We start from the raw sequence: 22736 nt of genomic DNA on the forward strand, positions 1-22736 counted from the left end.
CTGTCGCCCGGGGCGGTTTCACCCACACTACATCCGGGGCTGGATAATGTCAAGGAGGTCTTGCCTGACTGCGGCCGACTGCCTCTGTGGTCTAATGAATAATGATCTTGACAATAGCCTTTCAAACTACTTACCTGCTATGAGATTGGATGTTACACTCGAATCCCATGAAGAGCAACAAATTGTTTCGGTTTCTAAGATTCAATATCTAATGATCGAATTCTGCAGAACTAGCACTCATAACCAATTTCAAACTGTAGACCACGTCGGATAAATAAGGTGCAACACTAGAAACACTAAACTTTACAAAATAGGCTTTAAAAAATGTGATTTTTTTAAAATCTTCAATGATATATCATGCTTTATCGCGCTATGTAGCCTACTTACTCTAAAGATAACATCATATTCAAATGAAACGGGAGACGTACCTAGTGCGAGCTTTCTTCATCTCCCACTGTTGCACGGAGGACCTGACGGCCGCCAGGAGCTCCGCGTCTTGTCGCTCATCCTCGGCCTCCTGCGCCGCCGTCGCCGGCCGCCCTGCGCCACGCCATGCCTCCAACTCAGCATCTGTGTGTATCATTTTTTAAATTAATTTTTTAGTATCAAGATTTGACTGGATTCACTGGAGAACTTCTCTTCATAGTCGTATTCCTCATGGCCTCAGCCAACGACTCTCAAGTCGTGGTCATTACGTGAAATGAAACACACATAACGACTTTCTTGACAATATTAATGGAGTGGTTTGCCATTGCCATCTCCATTTCACACACAAGTTGATAATCAACCAGAGTGCAGGTTTCCTCACGATGTATTCCTTCACCGGAAGCAAGTGGTGGTCGATGAAAACTACACCACATGCATCAGTTTGGTATACAAACTCATGTGGCACGAGTAGGATTCGAACCTGGGACCTTTCGGATCACAGGTGAGCGTCTTAACCATATTACACCACCACCGCTTCTGGAGAACTAAATTTTAAGTTTTCTCAACGCATAATGACAAACACACTTGGAAGTTGAGTCTCTGTAACTATTCTAATACAACTAGCGCATGCTGCACCCAGCATAGTGTTGTCAATCTAAATTTCCTATGTTTTTTGCCTTACAGGCTTGGTTGCATTTTAACTAAGCGAAAGGCTGCAAAACGCAGAACAAACTCGGCCATCGATCTCCAGAGACACGTCACCAGTTTTTGCCAGAGTGACCTCGATCTACCGCATTGTGGGGCGCTCCAAGTGTGTCACTACCATCGCTGGAGGAAGCAGGCCGTTCCCACACGTAATGATGGGAAACACAAGGTCTACTAGCGATGGTAATGATTCTACGTAATCGTTAAACTCATCCTAAGTAGGCTCTCAATGTGAAATTGTATATTTTGTCGAGTCTATAAAATTCTTTGAGTCAGTCTGAGGTCAGTACATCAATCTCTGGTTTCAAAGCAAACATGCATGTAAAAGTTGATAGGTATATTGCGGTGCTTCTAATAATGTCAAATGTTTTATATCTTGTAACTGGTACAAGCTAACATTAAATCCTGTATGTGTCATATTGTAGAATATAATAAAACGTTTTAGGCCCATAAATGTATGCTATTGAGTCTAATCGGCGAATAAGTTATGTTCAACATCACATTCGCGGATTATGTAATGAATAACAAGTTAGTTATTACGCGCGGCCGGAGAAAATGCGGTTCGCCGAGGTCTGAATAATCTTGTTATGTATAGATGCAAATAAATTATGTACAGTCGGCCACATGTTGAGTTACCCTGAATGGACTTTTATGACATAGTAATAGGGGGAGAGTTGCAATCAATTTGGGTAGGTTGATGTGCTTGTTGACTGTACTTAAATGCGTCTATTTAGTTCAGTCAACAAAGGAGTCGCATTTAGATTAAATTAGACAGTTTAGCAATACAAAATCTATTTAAGTAAATTATTGCTTTAAGAAAAACCATGTTGAGTATTACAAATATTTATTTATTTGTATAGAATATGAGATGTTCGTGTTGCGATTGCTGAAGAAACAAAAGTTTGGTAACCTATTGTTTTAAAGGTTTTAGCATAGTAAAGTGTTGTCGCTTAGTTGTAGTACTAATGGACTCATTAGCTGTCGGATACTCAACCTTGCATCACCGTGAGAATGGTCAACACGCTCACCTACTGACTAATCGTTCATTGTTTTTAAATAATACAAAAATTGTAGCGCAAGGCTATTTTATGATTTCCTTAGTATTTGATGTAATTTTTCCAGTCTTTAATTTAAAGTAAATCGATCAATTCGAATACTCTATTGCAGTTCGAGAGAGAGACAAGCAAACTAGTTACTTACACATAGTATTAACACAATCTTGGTTAAATTAAAAATTAACTCCGGCGAGCGCTATCGATTGCGCCGTGAAGGTAGCACAAACAAACATAGTATCACAATATAATGTTAGTGAGGACGTACTAACACTTAGCAGTGGCGAGAGAGGCTACCAGCAACACGGCCAGCCAGCGCCAGGCGTGCGCCATCCATGCGGCACCGCATTCACGACACCCAGCCTGCAACAATCAAACGTCAAGTTTTATCATATCACTGTTATCCATTTTGTAATATAACGGTTAAGAGCTGGACTCGACAGGTGCCATGCTTTGTCAAACATTGCGAAATTCTATGGTGCAGATCGCAACAGGTCGGTGCGGCACTGCGCGAGCGCGATTTAAACCAATAGATTTTCGCAAGCTTTGACAAACGAAATAATATTGGTTGTTAAAAATTTTGCTTCAGTTAGCACAGCGTAGCACAGACTCGTGTTTGGTCGGTGCAAACTCAACGATCCAGCACTAGTCGTGGCCGCGCGTCGATTGAGATTGTTGAGTTAGGATAACTCAACAATCTCAATCGACGCACGACGTATTGCTTGCTGTTCTCGAGTTCAGCCCTTACTTCACATTGTATCTATCGAGCCATCATGACCATGTGCCGTAATTAAATCACTTGTATCATTTATCATCATAAATAGAACAGGTGTGGAATGTTTGTAGCAGAGCTACGATTAATGCTACGAGTGCTACGACTTATTAATAATTAAAAAATCAATTATGCATTCATAGTTTGAACTACTTACCACTCTGGCTATTATTAAATTAAACTTTGCGTTTTATGAACCTATAAACCTAGTATTTTATTATGTCAATAACATACTAGACAAGTTTATTTGTTAGACAAATTAAAAAACTCCTGACTTTCAATATTCTTTTCGATATAACTTTTGAACGGCTGAACCAATTTTGATCAAACATATAATAGAACTACCGCATAAAAATTAGCTATCAAATTTAAAAAAAAAATGCATCCAAATCTGTTCATCCTTTGATGAGCTACGGTGCCACGTACACAGACATACAAAGCTGTCAAACTTATAACACCCCTCTTTTTGCGTCGGGAGTTAAAAACAGAATGAAGACATCAACTGTAACTAGTATTTCTGGCGAAGAAAACAATCAAACTTCCTGCGAGTTTGATAGATCTCACCGAAAGCTAACAAACCTTGCGTGTATTTAATGAGTTGATGTAACTAAGTAATTGCAAACTACACAATACTTAGTTCCGTCACAAAGTAGTTACTTTTTAAGTTCCGTAGAGATATAATTATATCATTAGCCAAATTTCCTGGTCCCCAATCTGCACAAACATAACAATAGGTAAGGAAACTGATTAGAGTAGCCGTCTTAGAATTCCACTCACGAATGCCGACCAGGTTCCACGAAAGGTGTGATTAGAATTTAATTATAGATGTCTACGCGTATGTTTACATTACGTTACATGTTTGATAAATAAATTTTGGGTTTGATTGATTTTTGGATTCCAAAGGTAGAAGATAAACGATCGGTACGGTGTGTGGTACCGGTACCGTACCAACCGTACTGGTACGGTCTAAAATGGACAAGAATCGCGGATTACGTAGTGACCAATTACAAAGACAAATTATTTTTTGATGATTCACAATTTATTTAAAATTCTTAGTCAGCGTACAGGACAATAAAAGTATTTATAGATCGTAAGATTCCTTTATGGAGTTGCAATAACATTAATAATTTGAAGTCGTATCTTGAAAAGTTTGTGTCCAATTGGTGTTTTGTTTTATTTATTTTTATCGACTCAACATGTAAAAAAATTAAATGTTTTTCGCTAAAAATCTTTAAAAGAAAAAAATAGGTGATAAAATTAACTTAAATTAAAGTAAGTATGACTAGTATTTCTTTAATGTGAGAGTCTTCAAAATTTAATATGAAAATCTTACCTTTTGTCCTGAGACCTTGCCGTAACGCATAATATTGATGTATCTAGTTAGTAATTAGCAAAGCGCTTCGATACTAAGGTAAGCAACATAATGCCGTGTTCCTATATTGTTGCCGCAGTCATTTGTTTCAGCATAGATTTTAATTATTTTAATAACAAGTCGCCACTATTACCACTGCACTGTGCAGTGGGAATAGTGGCGATTTGTAATTAATTTATGTATTACGCGACGAGCAGTCGACTGTATTATTATCGAGTGACAGATGTCATTTTACATAAATTTACTTTTTCTCAACCAAAGAGAATGAAAATTCCTTATTTTAACCTTTAAAGGTTATTTTTATAATTTTTTGTAGTACATTGGGAAGAAATTTTTGGAGAAACATAATTAGAATTAATTCCCTAAATGTTTCTTGGTCTTTGGAAAACAATAGAAAATGGTAAAGAAAGATCATGATGAATATGGTGGCTTAAAAAAAGAACGTAACTTTTTGCATTCTTTTTGATCTTTTTATGTCATTGCATAGACATTGTCATTAATTGATACGGCACCACGATCATCCTACTTTCTTAGAAAAATCAAGGAACCGTCGACGATGATAAGAAAAATAAATTAACGACAATTCGCAATGAGTAAAAAATCCAAAGAATAAAAAATCAAGCAAGTGTGTTGACTTCATGATCGATATATCTACGCGCAACCAGTTTGAGGAACATGTCAGCTTTGGATGAGATTTCACATGCGATTTCTATTTAGAAAAACTTGCAAACTAAATACCTACTTTATGATGTTAACGTATGTGTCATTTAGTATACCTACTAGCGAGTGACCAACCCCGGTTTCGTGTATCCGTGTATGGCTTTGTAGATAACGTACGAGTATATTGTAATAAACCACACGACAATCCACTATCCACATGAAATAGAAAAATCTACATATATAAAGGTAGACGCTGTAGCTAGGTACTCTATTCGAAAGGTCTAAACCCAAAGGTAGACCACCTGGTGGTCCTATATACAAAAAGGGATCCAGGGACAAAATATAAAACCCACGACAATGCAGAGCAGTGCATATGTTCTCTGGCGCAAGTGTACGAGGATATCAAATGAAATGGGATAAGGAATGAAAATTAAAAAGAGCTAAGTACTCCATCATGTGTAGAGAACTTACCCTTTGTTCGGTGTACAACAGATTCTGGATTGTACAGATTCGCGAACAAAAATGTTATTGTTCTACGGGTAAAGGTACCATAAAGTCGATTTTGTGTTATGTAAATTTTTGTAATCTGCTTCTAAAACTATTTAGTTCAAAAAATAAAAACATATTAAAACGTTCATAAGGTACCTTTACCCATGAAACATCACTATTTAGGCTAGGTTAGGTAGAGGACAAACCTCTGGCAAATGTCATAGGAAAAATCCTAAGCCACTTTATATAATACTTCCAGTAACAATGTTGATGCTTAGGGTAAGTAGTGAAGAAAAACCCTTCCAACGCCTTATGATTTAGGAAGTAATCGAGAATGTGCTCAGATGGGAGTAGGTATGGGAGGGAGCCGAAGGGCGACTTAAACATTTTAAAGATTTGAACATGTGTCAAACGACCTCGTTAATGACCCCAAACAAACACGTTTCATAACATGGTAATTAATAGATGTTTTACCTTTTTGGGGTTCTGTAGGTACCTCAAAAGGTAAAAAACCTTGTAGGATCACTTTGTTGTCAAAGCAAGATAATCAGATATTAGACCGTCTAGATTATTTTTCTATAGAATGGTGTAATAGATTTGTATCAACTCGCGTCTAAGCCATAGATGGTGGGTCTCTCTTTTATATGACCATTTTAAATTTGCGATTTCGCTAGAGAATTAAAATCTATCGCATTGCTTGACAAAACATAAAGGAAAAATCTGAAAGCCGTAGATATTTAACTAAGTACTTACATAACAAAAAAAGCTAAATAATGAGATGAAAACATTCTGGAATTGAACGGGAATCGAACCCACGCGCCACGCCTCTATCTGTCTGGGCCAGTGTTTTTAGCCAGTGAACTATTGAGACCAGTGACATAAATAACAAAACCATGTAAAACGTTTACAGAACACTCAGTGTGGGATCCAACCCACACTTGACCGGTTTTTATAGCGGAACAATAACTATACACTTAGTTACCTAATGAGTGTATAAAATGAGCCTTGCCATCGAGGTCTGCAGGTCTTCTATGCGTTGGGTGTTTTTATTATACTAAATAATAATGAATCAGTATAACAGTGCTTACAATATACTTACTATCCATTTAATTTCATGCCGGATATATCAGTGATACACGAGATAACTAGGTTATTATTGGTATGTATATTTGTAAGTAGCCGGCTAAGTATTAATTTTAACCTTATGACTATTATAGCATTAGCGGAGTACCTGACGTTAGTTTCGAGATTAGGTATGATTATAAAGAATATTTAAGATTGAAAATGACTAAAAGACGATTTTTCTTCTCAGAATGTACCTTCTATAATAACCTGAATGCAATCCGACTAACACAGTATATTTTGTGAAATAATAAAAATAGAAAGCGAAATGTAAATCATTCGGTCATGGATCAAATGGATTCGATGCGTTAGACATTTTGATAGATAAAAAATAGATATCTAACTATGAATTAAAATGAAAGCTTCGTCACCTTTCTACTCTTACCAACACATTGAATAAATATTCAAATATATATTAGGATGATTAATCAATCTGAACTTTTTCATATTGATTGTCATCTAACTATATCCATTCATTGAATTAATTCCATTATTTTTAAAATTAAACTAGTGAATAAAAAATTCAACGGTCGTTTCATGACGGAACTGCTTATGATGGCAATGAAGTACCAGCCAATATTTCGCGCACTGTTAACTAAATAATATTAACACAAACGTGACATTTTTTTGCTTCCTTGCTAATTCCTTACAGAAACTGGACCACAATGTGGCATACAGACTTTGTCGTACTTAGTTATTGACCTGCAACACAGTTTCGCTCCAATTCCGTGGTCACTGGTGATTGAACCCGACTGAAAGCGAAATAGGTAGGTACTCAAGCATGCCAGAGTCAAACCTCTGTAGATTTGTGAAGTATGAAATTCCATATAGGTCGGCCAACCTCATGACCTCAGCCTAGCAATCTTTGACTGCATTGAAAATACAAAAAGAAATTAAATTTAATATGTTCCTTATACAGATTAATAAAAAAAAATAAAGCAGTACTTAATTGTTCATTGCAATAAATTTGGGATGAATTATTTGTTCACATCATAAATTGCAAATACCTATACTTATTATGTGAACTTCGGGTGACTATCTAATTTCAACGTAACGGTTTTTGTCAAAACATAAAATAATCAACGCTGCTCCGTTGCAGTGCGGCTTGTTTAATTTTGTTATCCAATAAAAAATAAAACGTCGTGACGAATTCAGACCTGCTGTTTATTTTCAAATCGGTTAAAAAAAACAATTTTATGTCATAATCCGTTGAATAAATAGAAATAAATTTTATTTATTTTTAACGGTAGCTAAACAAGCGGCAAGATTAGGTACAATAGGCACAATAGTTATTGGCATACTAGCTTTGGAATTGCCGTGAAAACATAACATTTAAAGACGATTTATGAGACAAACATAGGAAGTGGTTACGCCCCAATAAAATGACATAAATATACAACGGAGACGTTTTCGAAGACGATGTGCAATGCAAGGCTATTCTTATATTTTGCAGCATCTACAATTTAGTTTTATGGTAATGTGCCATTGTTTACTTTTATACGTAAACGGCAATGTGAATTCAGTCATTTCAAGGATTGCACGCGCGAATATGCGACATCCATGAATCTATAATGTTCATTGTTGTTCCTATATAAAAAAAGCCAGGAGAAACATCGAGTTTCAATTGTTAAGTTCCTACTTAGTTCTTACTGCGTGTAAATAAAACTACTATTGAGACGCGATACTGACTTAACATAAGAAAAATTGACACCCTTGTATGCTCAGTCGCTACAACATAAGTCCTCTTCGTATCAATTGGAGAAAGGAAAATATCTTTGCGGTTGTTAATTCCATAATTAATGAGCTACGCTACGCCACAGATTATGTAAAACTATACCAGAGTCTTAAGCTACGTAAGCTATGTCGATTTTATGATGTCTGTAAACATTTTCTAGTTTAATATTATTTTCATAAACCGCATAAAAAAATTAAATCCAACATCATTAAATCTTGTAGAAATAAATTAATAAAAACCTGATTTTAAAAAAATATTATCTGGGCCACAGACCAGATAATAATTTTAAAAAGTCAGGTTTAATAAATTACTGTTTTGAGTCCCAAGACCTCAAATACAGATCAGTTTATTACTGTTATATAAACACTAGGTTTTTTGCTTCAATATTATTATTATTATGGTTGTTTTCCTGTGCACGCTAGGCATCAAAGTGGCGAATAACAAAACGAATGTTCACATTCTGTATATTCTGGAAATGCCAAATGGTTGGCATCGGAAACCACTAAACGGCACAAACGTTCCGCGTGGCTTGCCGCGTAACCCCAATCGGACAGAAATGGCGTCATTAGCTGCTTGTCGAGGAACTGTCGACAATTAAACGTAAGTAATAATAAGGTAAGGCACCCGGCAACCTGCCATTCTATTGCACAAATGCACCCATTTTACTCTTCGATGACTTTCGAAAAAGTATTAGATGATCAGTTTCATAGATTGTTTTAAAGCCTAATTGTTCCTCACTGTTGGGTAAAAGCCTGCTTCTATAACTCTTGAAGCAACTTTGCTGTTTCCTGCGGTATGCTAAGAACTTAAGCGCGATGCTTAGTTATTATGATGTTATATATATGCATAATAAAAATCTCTCAATATTCGTGTTTAAATAGATAGACATATATTTTTCAAACGTATTTGTTGAGTGATGATATCTTTATCACTAACTCAGAATTAGGTTAAGCACTGGTCACGTCACTTAAATTTACGCAACACACCGCAACAATTCTATTCAACAGAAAATCCTTAAATGCAACAATATGCGATTGGTTCCGTCTAAAACCGTGAGAGACGCGTGAGGCATTTGCGAGAGGTCTTGTCCAACATCTCACAGAATGGTATTCTTTATCTGTCGTATTATGTAAATAAGGTACTTTCTTCTTTCGCAATTAGACTGCAGAATGACAATGGCCAGTACTGTAAAATTGCTTTAGCAAATTTTTAAATTTAACCCAATGTAGGTATCAGAAATACTGACAAGTTACTTTAGAAAGTGCAGCTCGAATAGTTTTATTATAGGCAACGAGGGTTGGCCTATTAGTAATAGTAACTACAAAAAAGACTTTGATTACTATAATTAGAGATCATTTATTTGCGTCGCATTCGCATTGACTGTTTAATTATATTCATTTTACTCAATATTTAATCAGCTCAACCTAAGAATAAATAATGAGATTTGCCAACTGCAACGTATGATTAGACACGAAAACTGGCTTCATCGAACCTACTTCCTAAAACGCTATTAAGTCGCTGACTTAATTTACGATCTAGACCTATGTTATTGAACCCTACATTATACATAACTACATAGTTATATTCTATCTATAAATATAATAAACGAACACAGCAATGCAGAGAAACGCGTGTAATTTTGAAAAGATATTGTAGAATTTTTGGAATTACGACGACATGAAAGGGAGTGAAAGTCGTGAATAAGGACATTCACGCGGGCTATGTCGCGGGAATAAGGTTGTACAACATAGAGTAAGATCTGATTAACGTATTAAAGAGCCTTTGTAAATGTAATTCAACTGTTAAATTTGTATTTTAGTGTATTTATAGAACAATGAGCGAACCAACTTGGGGATTGCCACATAGATGGTAAGTAAGCACCGTGGCAATTTAAATATCTACATCAATTTTTAATTCAAAAGTTAGTCTGTTCCTTGTGCGATCTTAATGAACTTAAATAATAGTCATGACCTTTACATAAATCCGACTGTCTCAAAAATTTACCTATTAAAGTCCTAATAAAAGTGGATCTATAATAAAGTCGATAGTAAAAAAGTCTCCCGTCGTGAGGTCAGAGGCTTCTACGGCTGAGAACACTTTCACTGGGGCGCACACGCATCTCGACAACCTCTGTTTGGGCCACAGAATTATATCGGTCTAGATGTCGCATGCTTTGCGAGTGTATAACGTGTCCAATATTTGTATTCTGTTCTTATACGAGTTTGATTTATATATAACGCGACCCGGTGACTCCGCGTTCTCCGTTGTTTTGACGTCCGTGGACGGACGACGCATAAATTCAATGAAGTTTAGGCCAGCTCCACACTGTCCTCAAACAGTTGGCATACATTGCAGGTTTTCCATTGCGGTAAATAAAAGCACTCATACTAAGTACGCAATGTTGGCATATGTCCACACACGTCAATGGCAAAGCCTATTGAAAAAGCGGAGCACAACGTCGCGTGCTACGTCGTCCACGCATTTACACAACGCAATGTAGCAATGGGTCTTAAGGTTTCATTTACTTTGCTTGCGATAGCCGTGACGATAAGAACAACAAAATGTCAACTGTTATAAATCCTGTTTACTTATGAAAAAGTGACATGCTCGATTCTCTATTACTTTAAAGATGCGGTTTCTAGTTTAATAATGTTTTTATATCTGTGAGTTTAATACAATCTCTGGTTTGGGCGGGCCGACGGCGGCTGCGCTGGGGAAAGCGGACGGCCCTTTGACACAGCGATGCACAACACTTCTGAATGTTCATCTTTTGTTTTTGTTACGGCAACCAAATCGTTTGAGAAAATAATTTGTTTTCATTTTATATTTATAAACTTTCTTTGAGACGACTGCTACAGGAAAATAATTCGTATAATTAGTGTAAAGCGCAAGTGAATAAGAAGCGGCGCAACAAACTTTATCGCAGCCATTTCTCAAAAGACGTCAAATAACAAATGTATGTCTTATGCATCTATATTATTATTATATAGAGGTAAGCGTTTGTGACTTTGTATGTTTGAGGTGGGTAATCTCTGAAACTGCGGAACCAATTTCAAAAACACTTTCTATTGTGAAAGAATTTTTGAAATGGATCATTATTCAAGATTGCTATACCATATATTATTGCTATAGGCTATATTTTATCTCAAAATTCCCACGGGAGCAAAGCCCCGGGCAACATCTAGTATATGCATAAAAGAAGAGGACGAATTTACATCATTAATATTATATATTATTTTTTGACAATTTTGAACAAAATTATAGAAAATTGACAAAAAATAATGTTAATGTACAATATATACATAAGTAATCGTGTCATAAATCAATATACAATGCATCGTCGTACCTAAGAAATAATAACACATACTTTGTCGTAAATATTCAACTGAGAATTGCTGTAGTTTGTCGCACATACAGGTTAATAAAATAGAGATTTGAAAACACGAGAGATGTTACGGGAACACGTGTCTACGATTGGCATATACTTATACAAAATAATTATATTTAATTGATAATTACGATAAGTATCAGCACCTATGTATATCACTGAGTTGCAGAAAATCGCTTACTAAAATAATATCTGCAAAAAATATTTGATTTGTTTATGATATGGTGAACACCTTGTTTGCGTTTATGTAATTACGGTGTTGATACTTTTTAATAGTTTGTCGATAATAAAAGAGAAGTAATCGGTATTTCAAAGATTATAATAGAATTTAGAAAATATAATGTCAATTGCCTATATTCCAATGTTTTCTGTAACTTTACCGTAGCTCGTGGCTCAGAAGAAAAGACATCAACGCGCCTTTATTTTGTACGACATATTATCGCTACATCAAACTGTATACTTAAATGTAGCCTGAAGGTTTAGTCTGTCTCTGTACCAAATTTCATCAAAATCGGCCCAGTAATTTTGAGTTTATTTATTACAAACAAATATACAAATCATTTCTCTTTATAATGTTAGTATGGATATACGTTGGGAGTAATCATTATATTTTTTGTAGCCCGTTGACACACAGTTAATTTATGTCAAAAGGATCAACAAATGGAAGCCATCAGCGGCGGGCAGTGGGACACGCGATGATAGAAAGCCGTTTAATATTCCGCCAGAAAGCGGTGTCGTAACGTAACCGCACACGTAACTTTGCTTATGATTTTATCGCCGTTAAAATTTACTTACATTCAAAACGTGTAAATTTTACGTAATACACATAAAATAAACGGTATTATTTGGTTTACCACGGGTCACAGAATCATAAGATAGGATTTAGATTATTTAAATAAAACTAATTAAGTAAATATTAAAACTAAAATATAAATTATAAATATTTACAAAATTAATATTTCATCCAGCGCATCAGTAATTATTTATTTAGCTCACATGTATATTTATTTTTATAGATTTTAAATTTATATATTATATTTACAGATAAAATTTATATTGCTGGTATTATTTAGAAAACACACAAATAAGAAACTAAATTTGATACTTTTCATTACAAAAATTCTTCATGATTATCGGCCATTATATGCTATGTCTCCACTGCTGTTACATTGGGATTTCCAACAAAAATAAATTCTAGGTTCTCTAGAGGAAAACAATGTATTTTTTGTGTTATGGGACAATTGGGCTGCTCCAAAACTGGTCCACGGGAAAAACTTCGACTTTCAATAGCTATAGGACAAAACGAAACGCTCAACCCGTGGCGGCGCCAAATGTACAGTCATAGGCAGATAAAACTAATTATCCACGTAATTAACTTATAGATGGTCCAAATTTTTCTGCCCTCGACTGTACTCCAAATTAAAAGAATTACAAACTTAAGGATTTCTCTCGCGACTCTACATTTTCACTTTCGTCTTGAGCACACATTGCGATGCAAAGTGGTCTAATTGAATTCTCACATACGTCTAAGCTTTGTGATAATATATGAAGTATATTTGATGTTGAATTGTGATATGTTGTAATATAAAAATATACATATACTATATTGCCCTGTATATGTATAATTGAAGCTAAATTATGTTTTGTCTCTTTCTGTCAATAGCAAATGTTATGAAGTATGACAGCGATAAAACATATTTTAGATTTAAGTATGCTTTAACTTTTTTATGAATAACGAGGCTAGAATCCAGGGCTGCGCCAGAGGAAGGAAAAATATACAGGCGTGGAAATAGTTTTTTTTGTTACTTCGTATCTCGTATTTATACAGATAACTATAATATACAAATGTTGTAAATACTCACTTACTAGGTTTGTGAGGCTAATTTAAGTCTCTTTGTTAGCTGCAATAAAATTATTTTAAGTTATTTATATTATTTAGGTGAAAGGTTCGTAACACAGATACAGATTCCATTCTTCATAAAACTTCATAGTAGACTAAAGTAAACAAATTCTTTCTCTTGTTGACCTTCAAACCAATTTTAAAAACTGGCTATTAATTAAACTGGCAGTAAGTGGCTCAGTGCCAGATGGCATTTGCTCGGAGGCTCTCAAACTTGAGTTTAGTCTCACTAGGCCCCGACCTCGTGGCACGGATTTTGCGGTGTTATATATATATATACATATAATATATATATATATATATATATATTATTTTTTTTTGCGTTGTTATATATGATTACGGTCCTGTTCACTTTCTTTCTACCTTTCAAGTCACGAATTTGCAACGTTTAGTATCTCATAAGCCATAAAATAGATAATTTAATAACCTCTAAGTACTAATATAATGGAACACTTCTGATTTCTATAATTAAGTTCTTATTTTCCCTCCCAAAGAGAGTTATTTAAAGTTCATGTCACACTTATTACTTTGACTGGTTTAGGCTTTGGATGGTATCTGAAAGAAAGGAACTTTCACCGCCTCTCCCAACGGCTGCCCTCCCTCCAACCTCGGGGTTCTGCTAGGAATTATTATAATTATATTATTCATACCACAGGTCAAACAATATTTAGCCATAGTTGCCTATCAGGACTTCAGTATAACTTGAGTAATAACTGAAGAACCGAGGTCAATTGAAATTTTAGTAAAATTAACTAACTACAAATAGAATATTCAGAAATTTTATGATAATCAGATAATTTAAAATTCATAGCAATTTTAATTTATGATCAATTTTTGTTAGTAATAAGCATTGTAATAAGCATGAAATGCCTAAGCACCGTTACGTTTAGAAGCCTAACTGACGTTGTTCAAGAAACCTATAAGTAAGGAGCACACGGCTTCTCACCCGAATCTGAAGACCGTTACTAATAAATAGGCTTTGCTTTCGTAAACCTTTGATTGATAAAAACATCACGTATTGAGGTTTCCACACCACACACAGAAGCAATTGTTTGCGTTGCGCATTCCAATTGTTCTAAGGCTTTTTGTGGAACTAAGTATGTATCTGATGCAAGAAGCGTGTTAGCCTAGACCAGACTGTTTGTAGGATTGTAGGCCCGGTGCCGTGGGAGACTCATTTCTTCCACAATGGTCACAAACAACGAGTATTGGGACCGACCGGTTCTAATTATGTTTTGTATCTATCTTACAATTGTGATTTTTTTCAATTACATTCCGATTATGGGTATTGATTTGAAGAAACCGATTTAATTTTATGCCATTACATGAATCATACGTGCACTAGTTACGATCCTACTTAGACTTGGTGCGAGGGCAGGTGGGTCGGAGGCAACCGCTAGCCCCGGATATGACTGGCGTATTGCAAAATTGAATGTGGTTTCTGTTCGTAAGTTATGAAGTACTTAGGGCTGCCATATATCATAACTTGTAAACTAGGCTGTTGACCATCCCATCCCGTACAGGCATACCGTATTTTGAGTACAAGTGTAACAAACAACACAAGCGAAAATAATATTGGCAATGCAGTCTCTGATAGACTGCATTCTCCCGAATAGACAGGCGCGTGGGTTCAATTCCTGTCCAGATTCCAGAATTGTTCCATCTCATTATTATATTTCCCAATCAAAAAATCTTGTAAATATAAAATATTTCTTAATCGCAGCTTTACAGTTAATATTGTTTTCTTCAAATAAGTAGGTATGGCTATAAATGCTGATATGTGCAAAATATCTTTCAGGATATTTTCCCTACTGTAAAAGATATGTTGCTCAACTGTGATTCAGGTAACCTCTCCTTTATTCCTAGTTCACGAACTTTAATCACGGCTGATACAATCAATTGTATATAAATTCAGCTATTGTTCAGTTTCTCAGACGAATTCACGTCTCACAAGATGCCTGTAAGCGAGAAGCTTAATTCATATCAGATGTTTAATAAATATCTAACTTAAATATTCGTATATCGTAACTTAAACATATTACGTTACTTTCATTGTCGAACTTGAATAATGGTTTTGTGAATTGTACATAATCGAAATTGTAATAACAGTGGCGAGTCCCTTTACAAGACATTATTTTACTATTAAATAATATTTTCAAATAAAAAAAACGCAAAAAACTTTTCGGAATTAATTAGCGTCCGAGCTAATTATGTAATCCTAAGTATGTTTCTTTAGAAACTTTTATTAACTTTTAAATTTTTAATCTATGTAGTAAATTGAAATTAATTAAACGTAGTTATTGTGTAAGTATTAACTTTATCGACGATAATATTTTTTAACAATAAATTAAAAAATATTTTAAATTTAATAAAAATATCAAAACATAAGTATTAACTTAACAAAGTAATCGTTAAAAAACAAACCTTACAGTTATTCCGTCGTCGGCGCTGCACTACTCGTTAAATATGCGTTTATCCGTTTGTTCACCCAGTCCACAGCGAACCGGCAACTTTCTATCAACCAATTACACGCACTCTCGAAAATAAGGAGATTATTTCACAAGGAATTAACAAAATCAATATACACTAATAATATCGATGTCGAAATCGATTATCGATATATATCGAGTTGAGGTGAGACGAGTGTGTTTTCTCGAGGTGCGAGCGGTACTGCGCGCGCGCCGCAAGCGCTCGGTGAAACCGGAGGAAAGCGTGGAACAGCCACTGCTGTCCTAGCTGAGCGACAAAAGTGGCAAATCAGCATGACGCGATGCGATTCATCAATATCAAATGTTGTCTTTATGTTTTACGGTGTCGCCGTAGACACTCACACACATATAGCATCGCATCGTGCAGAGTTCCGCCGCTCACCTAGAGGACTTTGCGTTGGATGCAGATGGCCATTCTTCGAGACAGTTTTTGTTAAAGACCCATTAGCAATGACGCCACTTCCGCTTTTCGGTGGCCACCACGTAATAGCTAGGCTAGACAGACAAGACAACGAGACGCCCTAGTTTTACCCCTGTTATGTGTAAAAGTGTTCAGAGGTTTGCTATGGATAAAACTTTCTGTGTCTGATTCTACCGACTCTAGCTACTGCTAAAAAGTTTTAAATTACAAATCCTTTCGTTAAATATCAAGATTATCAATATTTATTAGACACGAATAGTAAAGTTATTTTCATTTCAGAGATGAATGGCAGCGCTGCTGCCATTAAGTACTCTTATCTCCTAATAATAAAAATGCGAAAGATTGTGAGGATGTATGTGTGTATGTATGTTTGTTACTCTTTCACGCAAAATCCACTGGATCGATTGTTATTAAATTTGGTACACGGGTAGAATAGTACGGGTACATGCGGTACTTTTTACGCCCAAATTCCCACGGGAGCAAAGCCCCGGGCCATAGCTAGTAGGAAATAAAAATGCTTACATTACTTAGTTTATAAAAAATATCCACCTACAAAATTAAACCTAGGCTGTAGCTGAATCTTGTGACTTCGCAAATATCCCTTTGAAAAGTTGCTCCGACTTCATAGTCCGAGCTTTTTTACTATTAGACCCATTTTCGGACTTCTAATGGTGGACACCATTCAATTATATTATTCGATTATTATATATTAAAAAAATGATTGTGGCTCACCAGAGGTAGAGCTGTGTACAAAACTGCATTACATTTTACATTACATTATTTACCTATCGGACAGTAACTCAACATGCAGTTTTTGTTTACTTAACGTCCCGATCCAAAGGTGGCGGGTCTATCTTTTTTTTGTTCTTCCATGATATTTCGCACTAACTTTCGAAGTATTGCAGTTGCACCTATAATAACAATTTCCACGCGAAACAGCCATTGAATTGTTTAACACAAAAATGTAAACGGAAGAGTTTTTCGCGTTCTTTGTTCGGCGCAGACAGACAGATGCAGGCGGTAGCTGCATCATTGCGCAACAACTTTCTCTGGTAACCGCCCGGCATAGCGCTGGCGCTCGCTGTTGTGACGTCGACTACGCAATATCGAGGGTACACAAACAAACACAGCAGCTGTTCTAAAAAATGCCTTTTAATTATATTAGTATTTCCTTTTAATTATACTGTAACAACCAAAGTCATCACACGGTCATTATTTATCACATAGATTTATTTTAGTTTTTTTTTCTTAGGTAAATTCTAGGTTAGGCAATCAAGATGTGCATATAAGTGTGTAATGAATCGTTGTTTTCCTTGTAGTAATAGTTGTAAATATTGATAGTTGGTAATTTGTAACAACCAGTTTGCATACCAAAGTAAATAAAAGAAGAAACACAATTTACGCAGAGTGGTTGAAAATATTATTCCATTTATCTATATTACTTTCATAATATAGTTACGATTATAGTTACGACTTTTTTATGCTTTTCAGAAAAAAAAACGCAATAGGCAAAACAGAAAAAAGTAGTGTAGAAGTTACACTTCTTGTATTTAGACGACTTACGTTCGTGCTTATATGTATTACTTATATAAAATAAGACCCAGATCCTTCAACGTAGATAGAGTTTTTAAAGCTTCAATCAAAAATAAATGTACCCTATTATGATTTATTGAAGTGTTGTTGTTAAGTTCGTAACGTTTATTTAAAGGCTGCTGTTACGTTACTCCACGAATCGGGAAGTGTAACTCCATAAGCGATGAGTAATAAATGTTACGCCGAGGATCAAGATATCGATCATAAACGGTAACGTAACCAACCGATATTAATAGGTAATTCATCGGCCTCAACTATATAGTCGTAACTATAGATGTAACACCACGATTTACAAGTTATACTACCTGAATTGTTTGGTAGGTACCTATTTTGATTTCCTTGCATTTCATTTCTCACCATCGAATTGAAATTTGGTTGTCGTTGTGTCACAATGCCGCAATGTGAATGATTCGCTCCGTCTCACTTCGAATCGATTCGATGGTGAGAAGTGAAATGCAAACCCGCACTAACCCCTCTGAAAATACATTAGTACCTACTTATGTGAGCTAAAATATATCAACTATTCTGTCATATATATTATCACTGTATGTGTTAATGTGTAACTATATACTTAGTACTTAATTATGTTGTACTTGTAGCCTGAAATAATGTTTGGATGTTGTAAATCATTTTCAAAATCCTACAAATATTACTTAAACACGAAATATTTAAGGTCTGATTTAGCATGTGTTTGTCATGTAGCAGCATTTGCGCATTACAGCTTTACTAAATTTTCTTTTCAATTATTTACTAGTTCGCTCCTGTGGGAATATCGTAATGACCTACTCAGGAATAATATGGCTTCCGATTGGTGTAAATTTTGTAAATTGGCTGATAGTTCCGTTAAACCCTTCTGACACATATTGTAGGGTTAGTTTACAGAGACGAGTAATCTTCAAAACTATACAACTAATACCAAACAGATAATTAATACAGAAAATTAATTCAGAAAACATAGTTGATATACAAAAATTGTCTAATCTAATTTGTTGTAAGAGATTTTTTTTATTTATGTTCTGTAAAGTAAAAGAACGTTAACTATGATGTCACCCAGAATTCGGAGCGTACATAACGAGGAATAATTCCACAATCTCCGGTTTCCACCTAATACAATCATGAAGACATCGAGACTGACATAATATTGTACATCCGTTTGGGTTACGTAGTCGCCATCGCCATTCTACCTACAGTAAGGGTAAGCTGGTATTACCTAATAGCAAACTAGGTAAAGCCGGCCATATCGAAACTCCATACAATTTGAGCCATGCCCAGTCGTGCTTCTTTACGACGACGCAGCATATTGTCACTCTGTTATTTTCTATAGGTTTTGACATTGACGTGCATTGATGTACGTTGAGTCTTCCTTCAAACGTTTTCTGCGTTGTTTGTCGACGGATGTCAAAACTACGGAGAACTAAGGAGCGCAACGAAACAATGGGGCATGGCTCTGAGGAACAGGGGGCATGGCTCAGCGCCATCTATCTATCTGGTATAGTCCATAAAGAGAATTTTGTATGTTTTCTAACGCCATCTAGATAATACTGTTCACTTTAGTGCTAAACTTACTAGCAAAACATAAACTACTGATAGATGTCAGTAGTAGTTTTTTGAAAGTTTGATTGTACTTTCTAAAAATAACACCAGAGTTCGTTCGAAGCGCTATATTTAGTTTTCGACATTCGACATTTGACAAAAAAGATGGCAGCGATCGCCGACTGCTGTCCTTCGGATTTATTGCGAAAATGGCGCATTATGTGATATTTTCACATAAAATAATAATTATAAGTGAAAAATTGTGTAGTGCTGCTTTGTGATAGTGTATAGTTTTACATAAATGACAGTGTAATCGTGTGTAAATAGGACTGCGACTTTCTTCAGCATATTGGATTACACATAAAATTAAGGTATTTAGCCACTTTTCCCATCAAAACTTTGAATATTATATATATTTTTTTATGTGCTTTAACTGTATTTTTTTAATGCTCAATATTCAGACGAGATCTGTCTATTATTACATAAGAATTGCATATTTTGTACGCAATTTGTCAAAGTATTCCCAGTGCCTAGGTAGGCCTAGGTAGATATTTCTGATAACACTTCGTAAGTATATTTCTTAGACCTGCGTTTAGATTTTATGAAAAAATCGTAATCGTGAGTAGTACGAGGCATGACATCAGCAGGCTATACAGGCCATGCCTACCGCTGTAAACTTGAGTCGTATGATTCATCATCCAATACTTCAATACCAATATACAAACTGTCGATCTCGAAGTATGCTTACAGAAATTCAGACTTCATTGTATTTTTTATATACATATAAATATACAATATAGGTAAAGCTGTCGATTTTTAATAACCACAAATGTATTGTATTTGTTTTTTTCACTGTACCTATAAACATGATAGTTATACAAGGGTTTAATAGGCTATATAAGACAAATATCTATCAGCAATTATCAAATGTTCTTCAAAATGAAAACCTTTCAAAAATTGCATTTGATGCCTAAATGAAGACTTATACAATATACTTGCATGTAGGTATATGTGTGTACATACAGAGGTAACAGCTGAAACTATTAGGTATTAGGCTTTTAATAAGTTATAATTTGATATATACTTTTATAATTTTAAATAATAAAATATTTAAAATACATTAATTAAATCCTTAGAATCTATTCTCTAACACATTTTGCATGTTTTGGTATTAGGTTTTACTTGTGACCAATATTTTTGAGGAGGCCTAACTGATTTGTGGAGTCCTAGTCTGCCCTGGACCTCCTGTGTATCATACTTTGAGAACCACTGGAGTATATAAAATAATTAACTATTGTTAATTTCATAATATTTTATATACTCCTGCGGTATTATTAATTATTATTATAATTATACCCTTCTGTTAAGTTTCTGATATACCCATTTCAGAAACTTTGGATAGAGAGATTATAGTAAAACATACCCATGTTTTACTATAATCTCTCTATCCAAAGTTACTCTAGTCCAGTTAGGTCCAGTTGTTAGGCTTAGTTTGTCTTTCTACCTTGTCGTTGGGTGCCCTTGCTTTCTATGACCATCTCTGTAATACCAGTGTGTTATCTGTTTAGTCAACTTACTTAATTTGCCTGTCCAGCCCCACTTCAAATTCTTTATTTCTGTGTTTCTTATTTAGTCATCAGTTTCACTCCTCTAGTAAGCTCTAATATTAATAAATACCGAGGTTGGTAAGTTTTACAGTAATTTGTATAGAACATGTATTCTTATTATATGTAATAGTATGCAGAACATAAGTTTGACATTTCAAATACAATTCCATTTGGTTGTGATATTCAATGTTGATTACTCACTTGAATTTACACTTGTAATCTATTTTTATTCGCTTGGCAAAACTGCCAGTAAATTGTAAAAATAAATTATACTATATTTTGCTGTGAATATTCGTCAACAATGTCTCACTGTAAAAATGACGAATTTTCATAAATACTTGCCACCCCTATTTCACCCCTATTTCATATATCATTTTGCATTATTATTTTATATTCACAATTTCCTTTTCGTCCTCTTGTGAATGGAACTATTAAAACCCAATTGATTCATTGTTTTTAAGCATTAGCATGTCTATGTTAGGGTCTTCAAACGTCATCATTATCTAAGTTTGTATATTTCGGTTTATTTAAAAATATTCACCAATAAAGTAAGTAAGTAAGTATACATTAAAGTTGCACTTATAACCTGTAGTAGGTATTATAGTGTTTTTGCTATGTTATTCTTACATAAGGTAGGAATGAGGAAAATCTACCAACAAGAAATAATATTGAAAAACTATTGAGACACTATTATGACTAGTGGAAACTACACCCAAGGCTTCTCAGGCACAGACTATAGACTCGACCGAAATAGAGTCTAGAGAGGACAATAGAGAGGTGTGGGAGACTTATTGAGAACATGATGCATTAATCGGAATAATAATTTCAAATATTTTACTTTGATGAAGTCTTGTCGTACGCGCCGTTTTAAAACGTCCAATATGGGACAAATTACAGTATTGAGTCAGCAGAACGAAATTATTCTAATTTTACTACATTCATTGGTCCCATGTTCTAGACTCTGCCAAATTATAAAGTTTACGACAAAAATATGCATACAACTGCGTCATTTCGTTTCGTAGCGATGTTTATACAAACTGATATAACTGTCGGGCATATACAATGTGGAATTTACGGGATTTCATGTAAATCCTACATGTAGCATCATAAATAACATGTTTTCGATAGAACTGCCATAAAATCGTTTTCCGATAACTGTACTTTAGTTCCGATTCTACTAGTCCGGGAGGAGGTAGGTACCTATTCGATTGAACATTTCTCTGGAATAGATTTTTAAACGTAATAGAAAGGCCAGCCTAGGAAAGCGAGGTACCTACGTTTAAAAACAATTTCAAAGTGATGTTCGAACGAATAGTGAACCACACCTATGCATGCCTGCCTCCCGTATAATCTCACAAATAAATAAAATTGAACTGCCTGTCTGTCTGTAATTGCAAAATAACTGCACTTTTTAAACTGCATGATGTTATTAATCCGTTTTCATTACGTCTAAACATTTTGTTTTATATTTT

General features: G+C 35.0%; 2 protein-coding genes across 6 annotated transcripts in view; one reads left to right on the forward strand and one right to left on the reverse strand.

Annotated features, from left to right (window-relative positions):
• Positions 1 to 16304, reverse strand: part of LOC128670639 (uncharacterized protein) — a 27280-nt gene extending 10976 nt beyond the window's left edge. The window contains exons 1-3 of one of the 2 annotated variants that reach the window (XM_053746461.2): positions 16051 to 16304; positions 2456 to 2546; positions 429 to 570 (exon numbers count right to left, since the gene is read on the reverse strand). In XM_053746461.2, coding sequence (XP_053602436.1) covers positions 429 to 570; positions 2456 to 2516 — 203 coding nt within the window. In that variant the 5' untranslated portion in view covers positions 2517 to 2546; positions 16051 to 16304. Of the gene's footprint in view, positions 1 to 428; positions 571 to 2455; positions 2547 to 16045 lie in introns of both variants that reach the window. The other variant, XM_053746462.2, reaches the window with a different exon arrangement.
• Positions 16305 to 19791: 3487 nt separating this feature from the next.
• The window catches only part of Nuak (Nuak family kinase), a 33332-nt gene continuing 30387 nt past the window's right edge, over positions 19792 to 22736 (forward strand). For all 4 annotated transcript variants that reach the window (XM_053747160.1, XM_053747162.1, XM_053747163.1 and 1 more), the window contains exon 1: positions 19792 to 20028. The gene's annotated coding sequence lies outside the window, so the exon portion shown is untranslated. The remainder of the gene's footprint in view (positions 20029 to 22736) is intronic.

The sequence above is a fragment of the Plodia interpunctella genome, chromosome 6 (genome assembly GCF_027563975.2).
Source record: "Plodia interpunctella isolate USDA-ARS_2022_Savannah chromosome 6, ilPloInte3.2, whole genome shotgun sequence".
NCBI lineage: Eukaryota > Metazoa > Arthropoda > Insecta > Lepidoptera > Pyralidae > Plodia > Plodia interpunctella.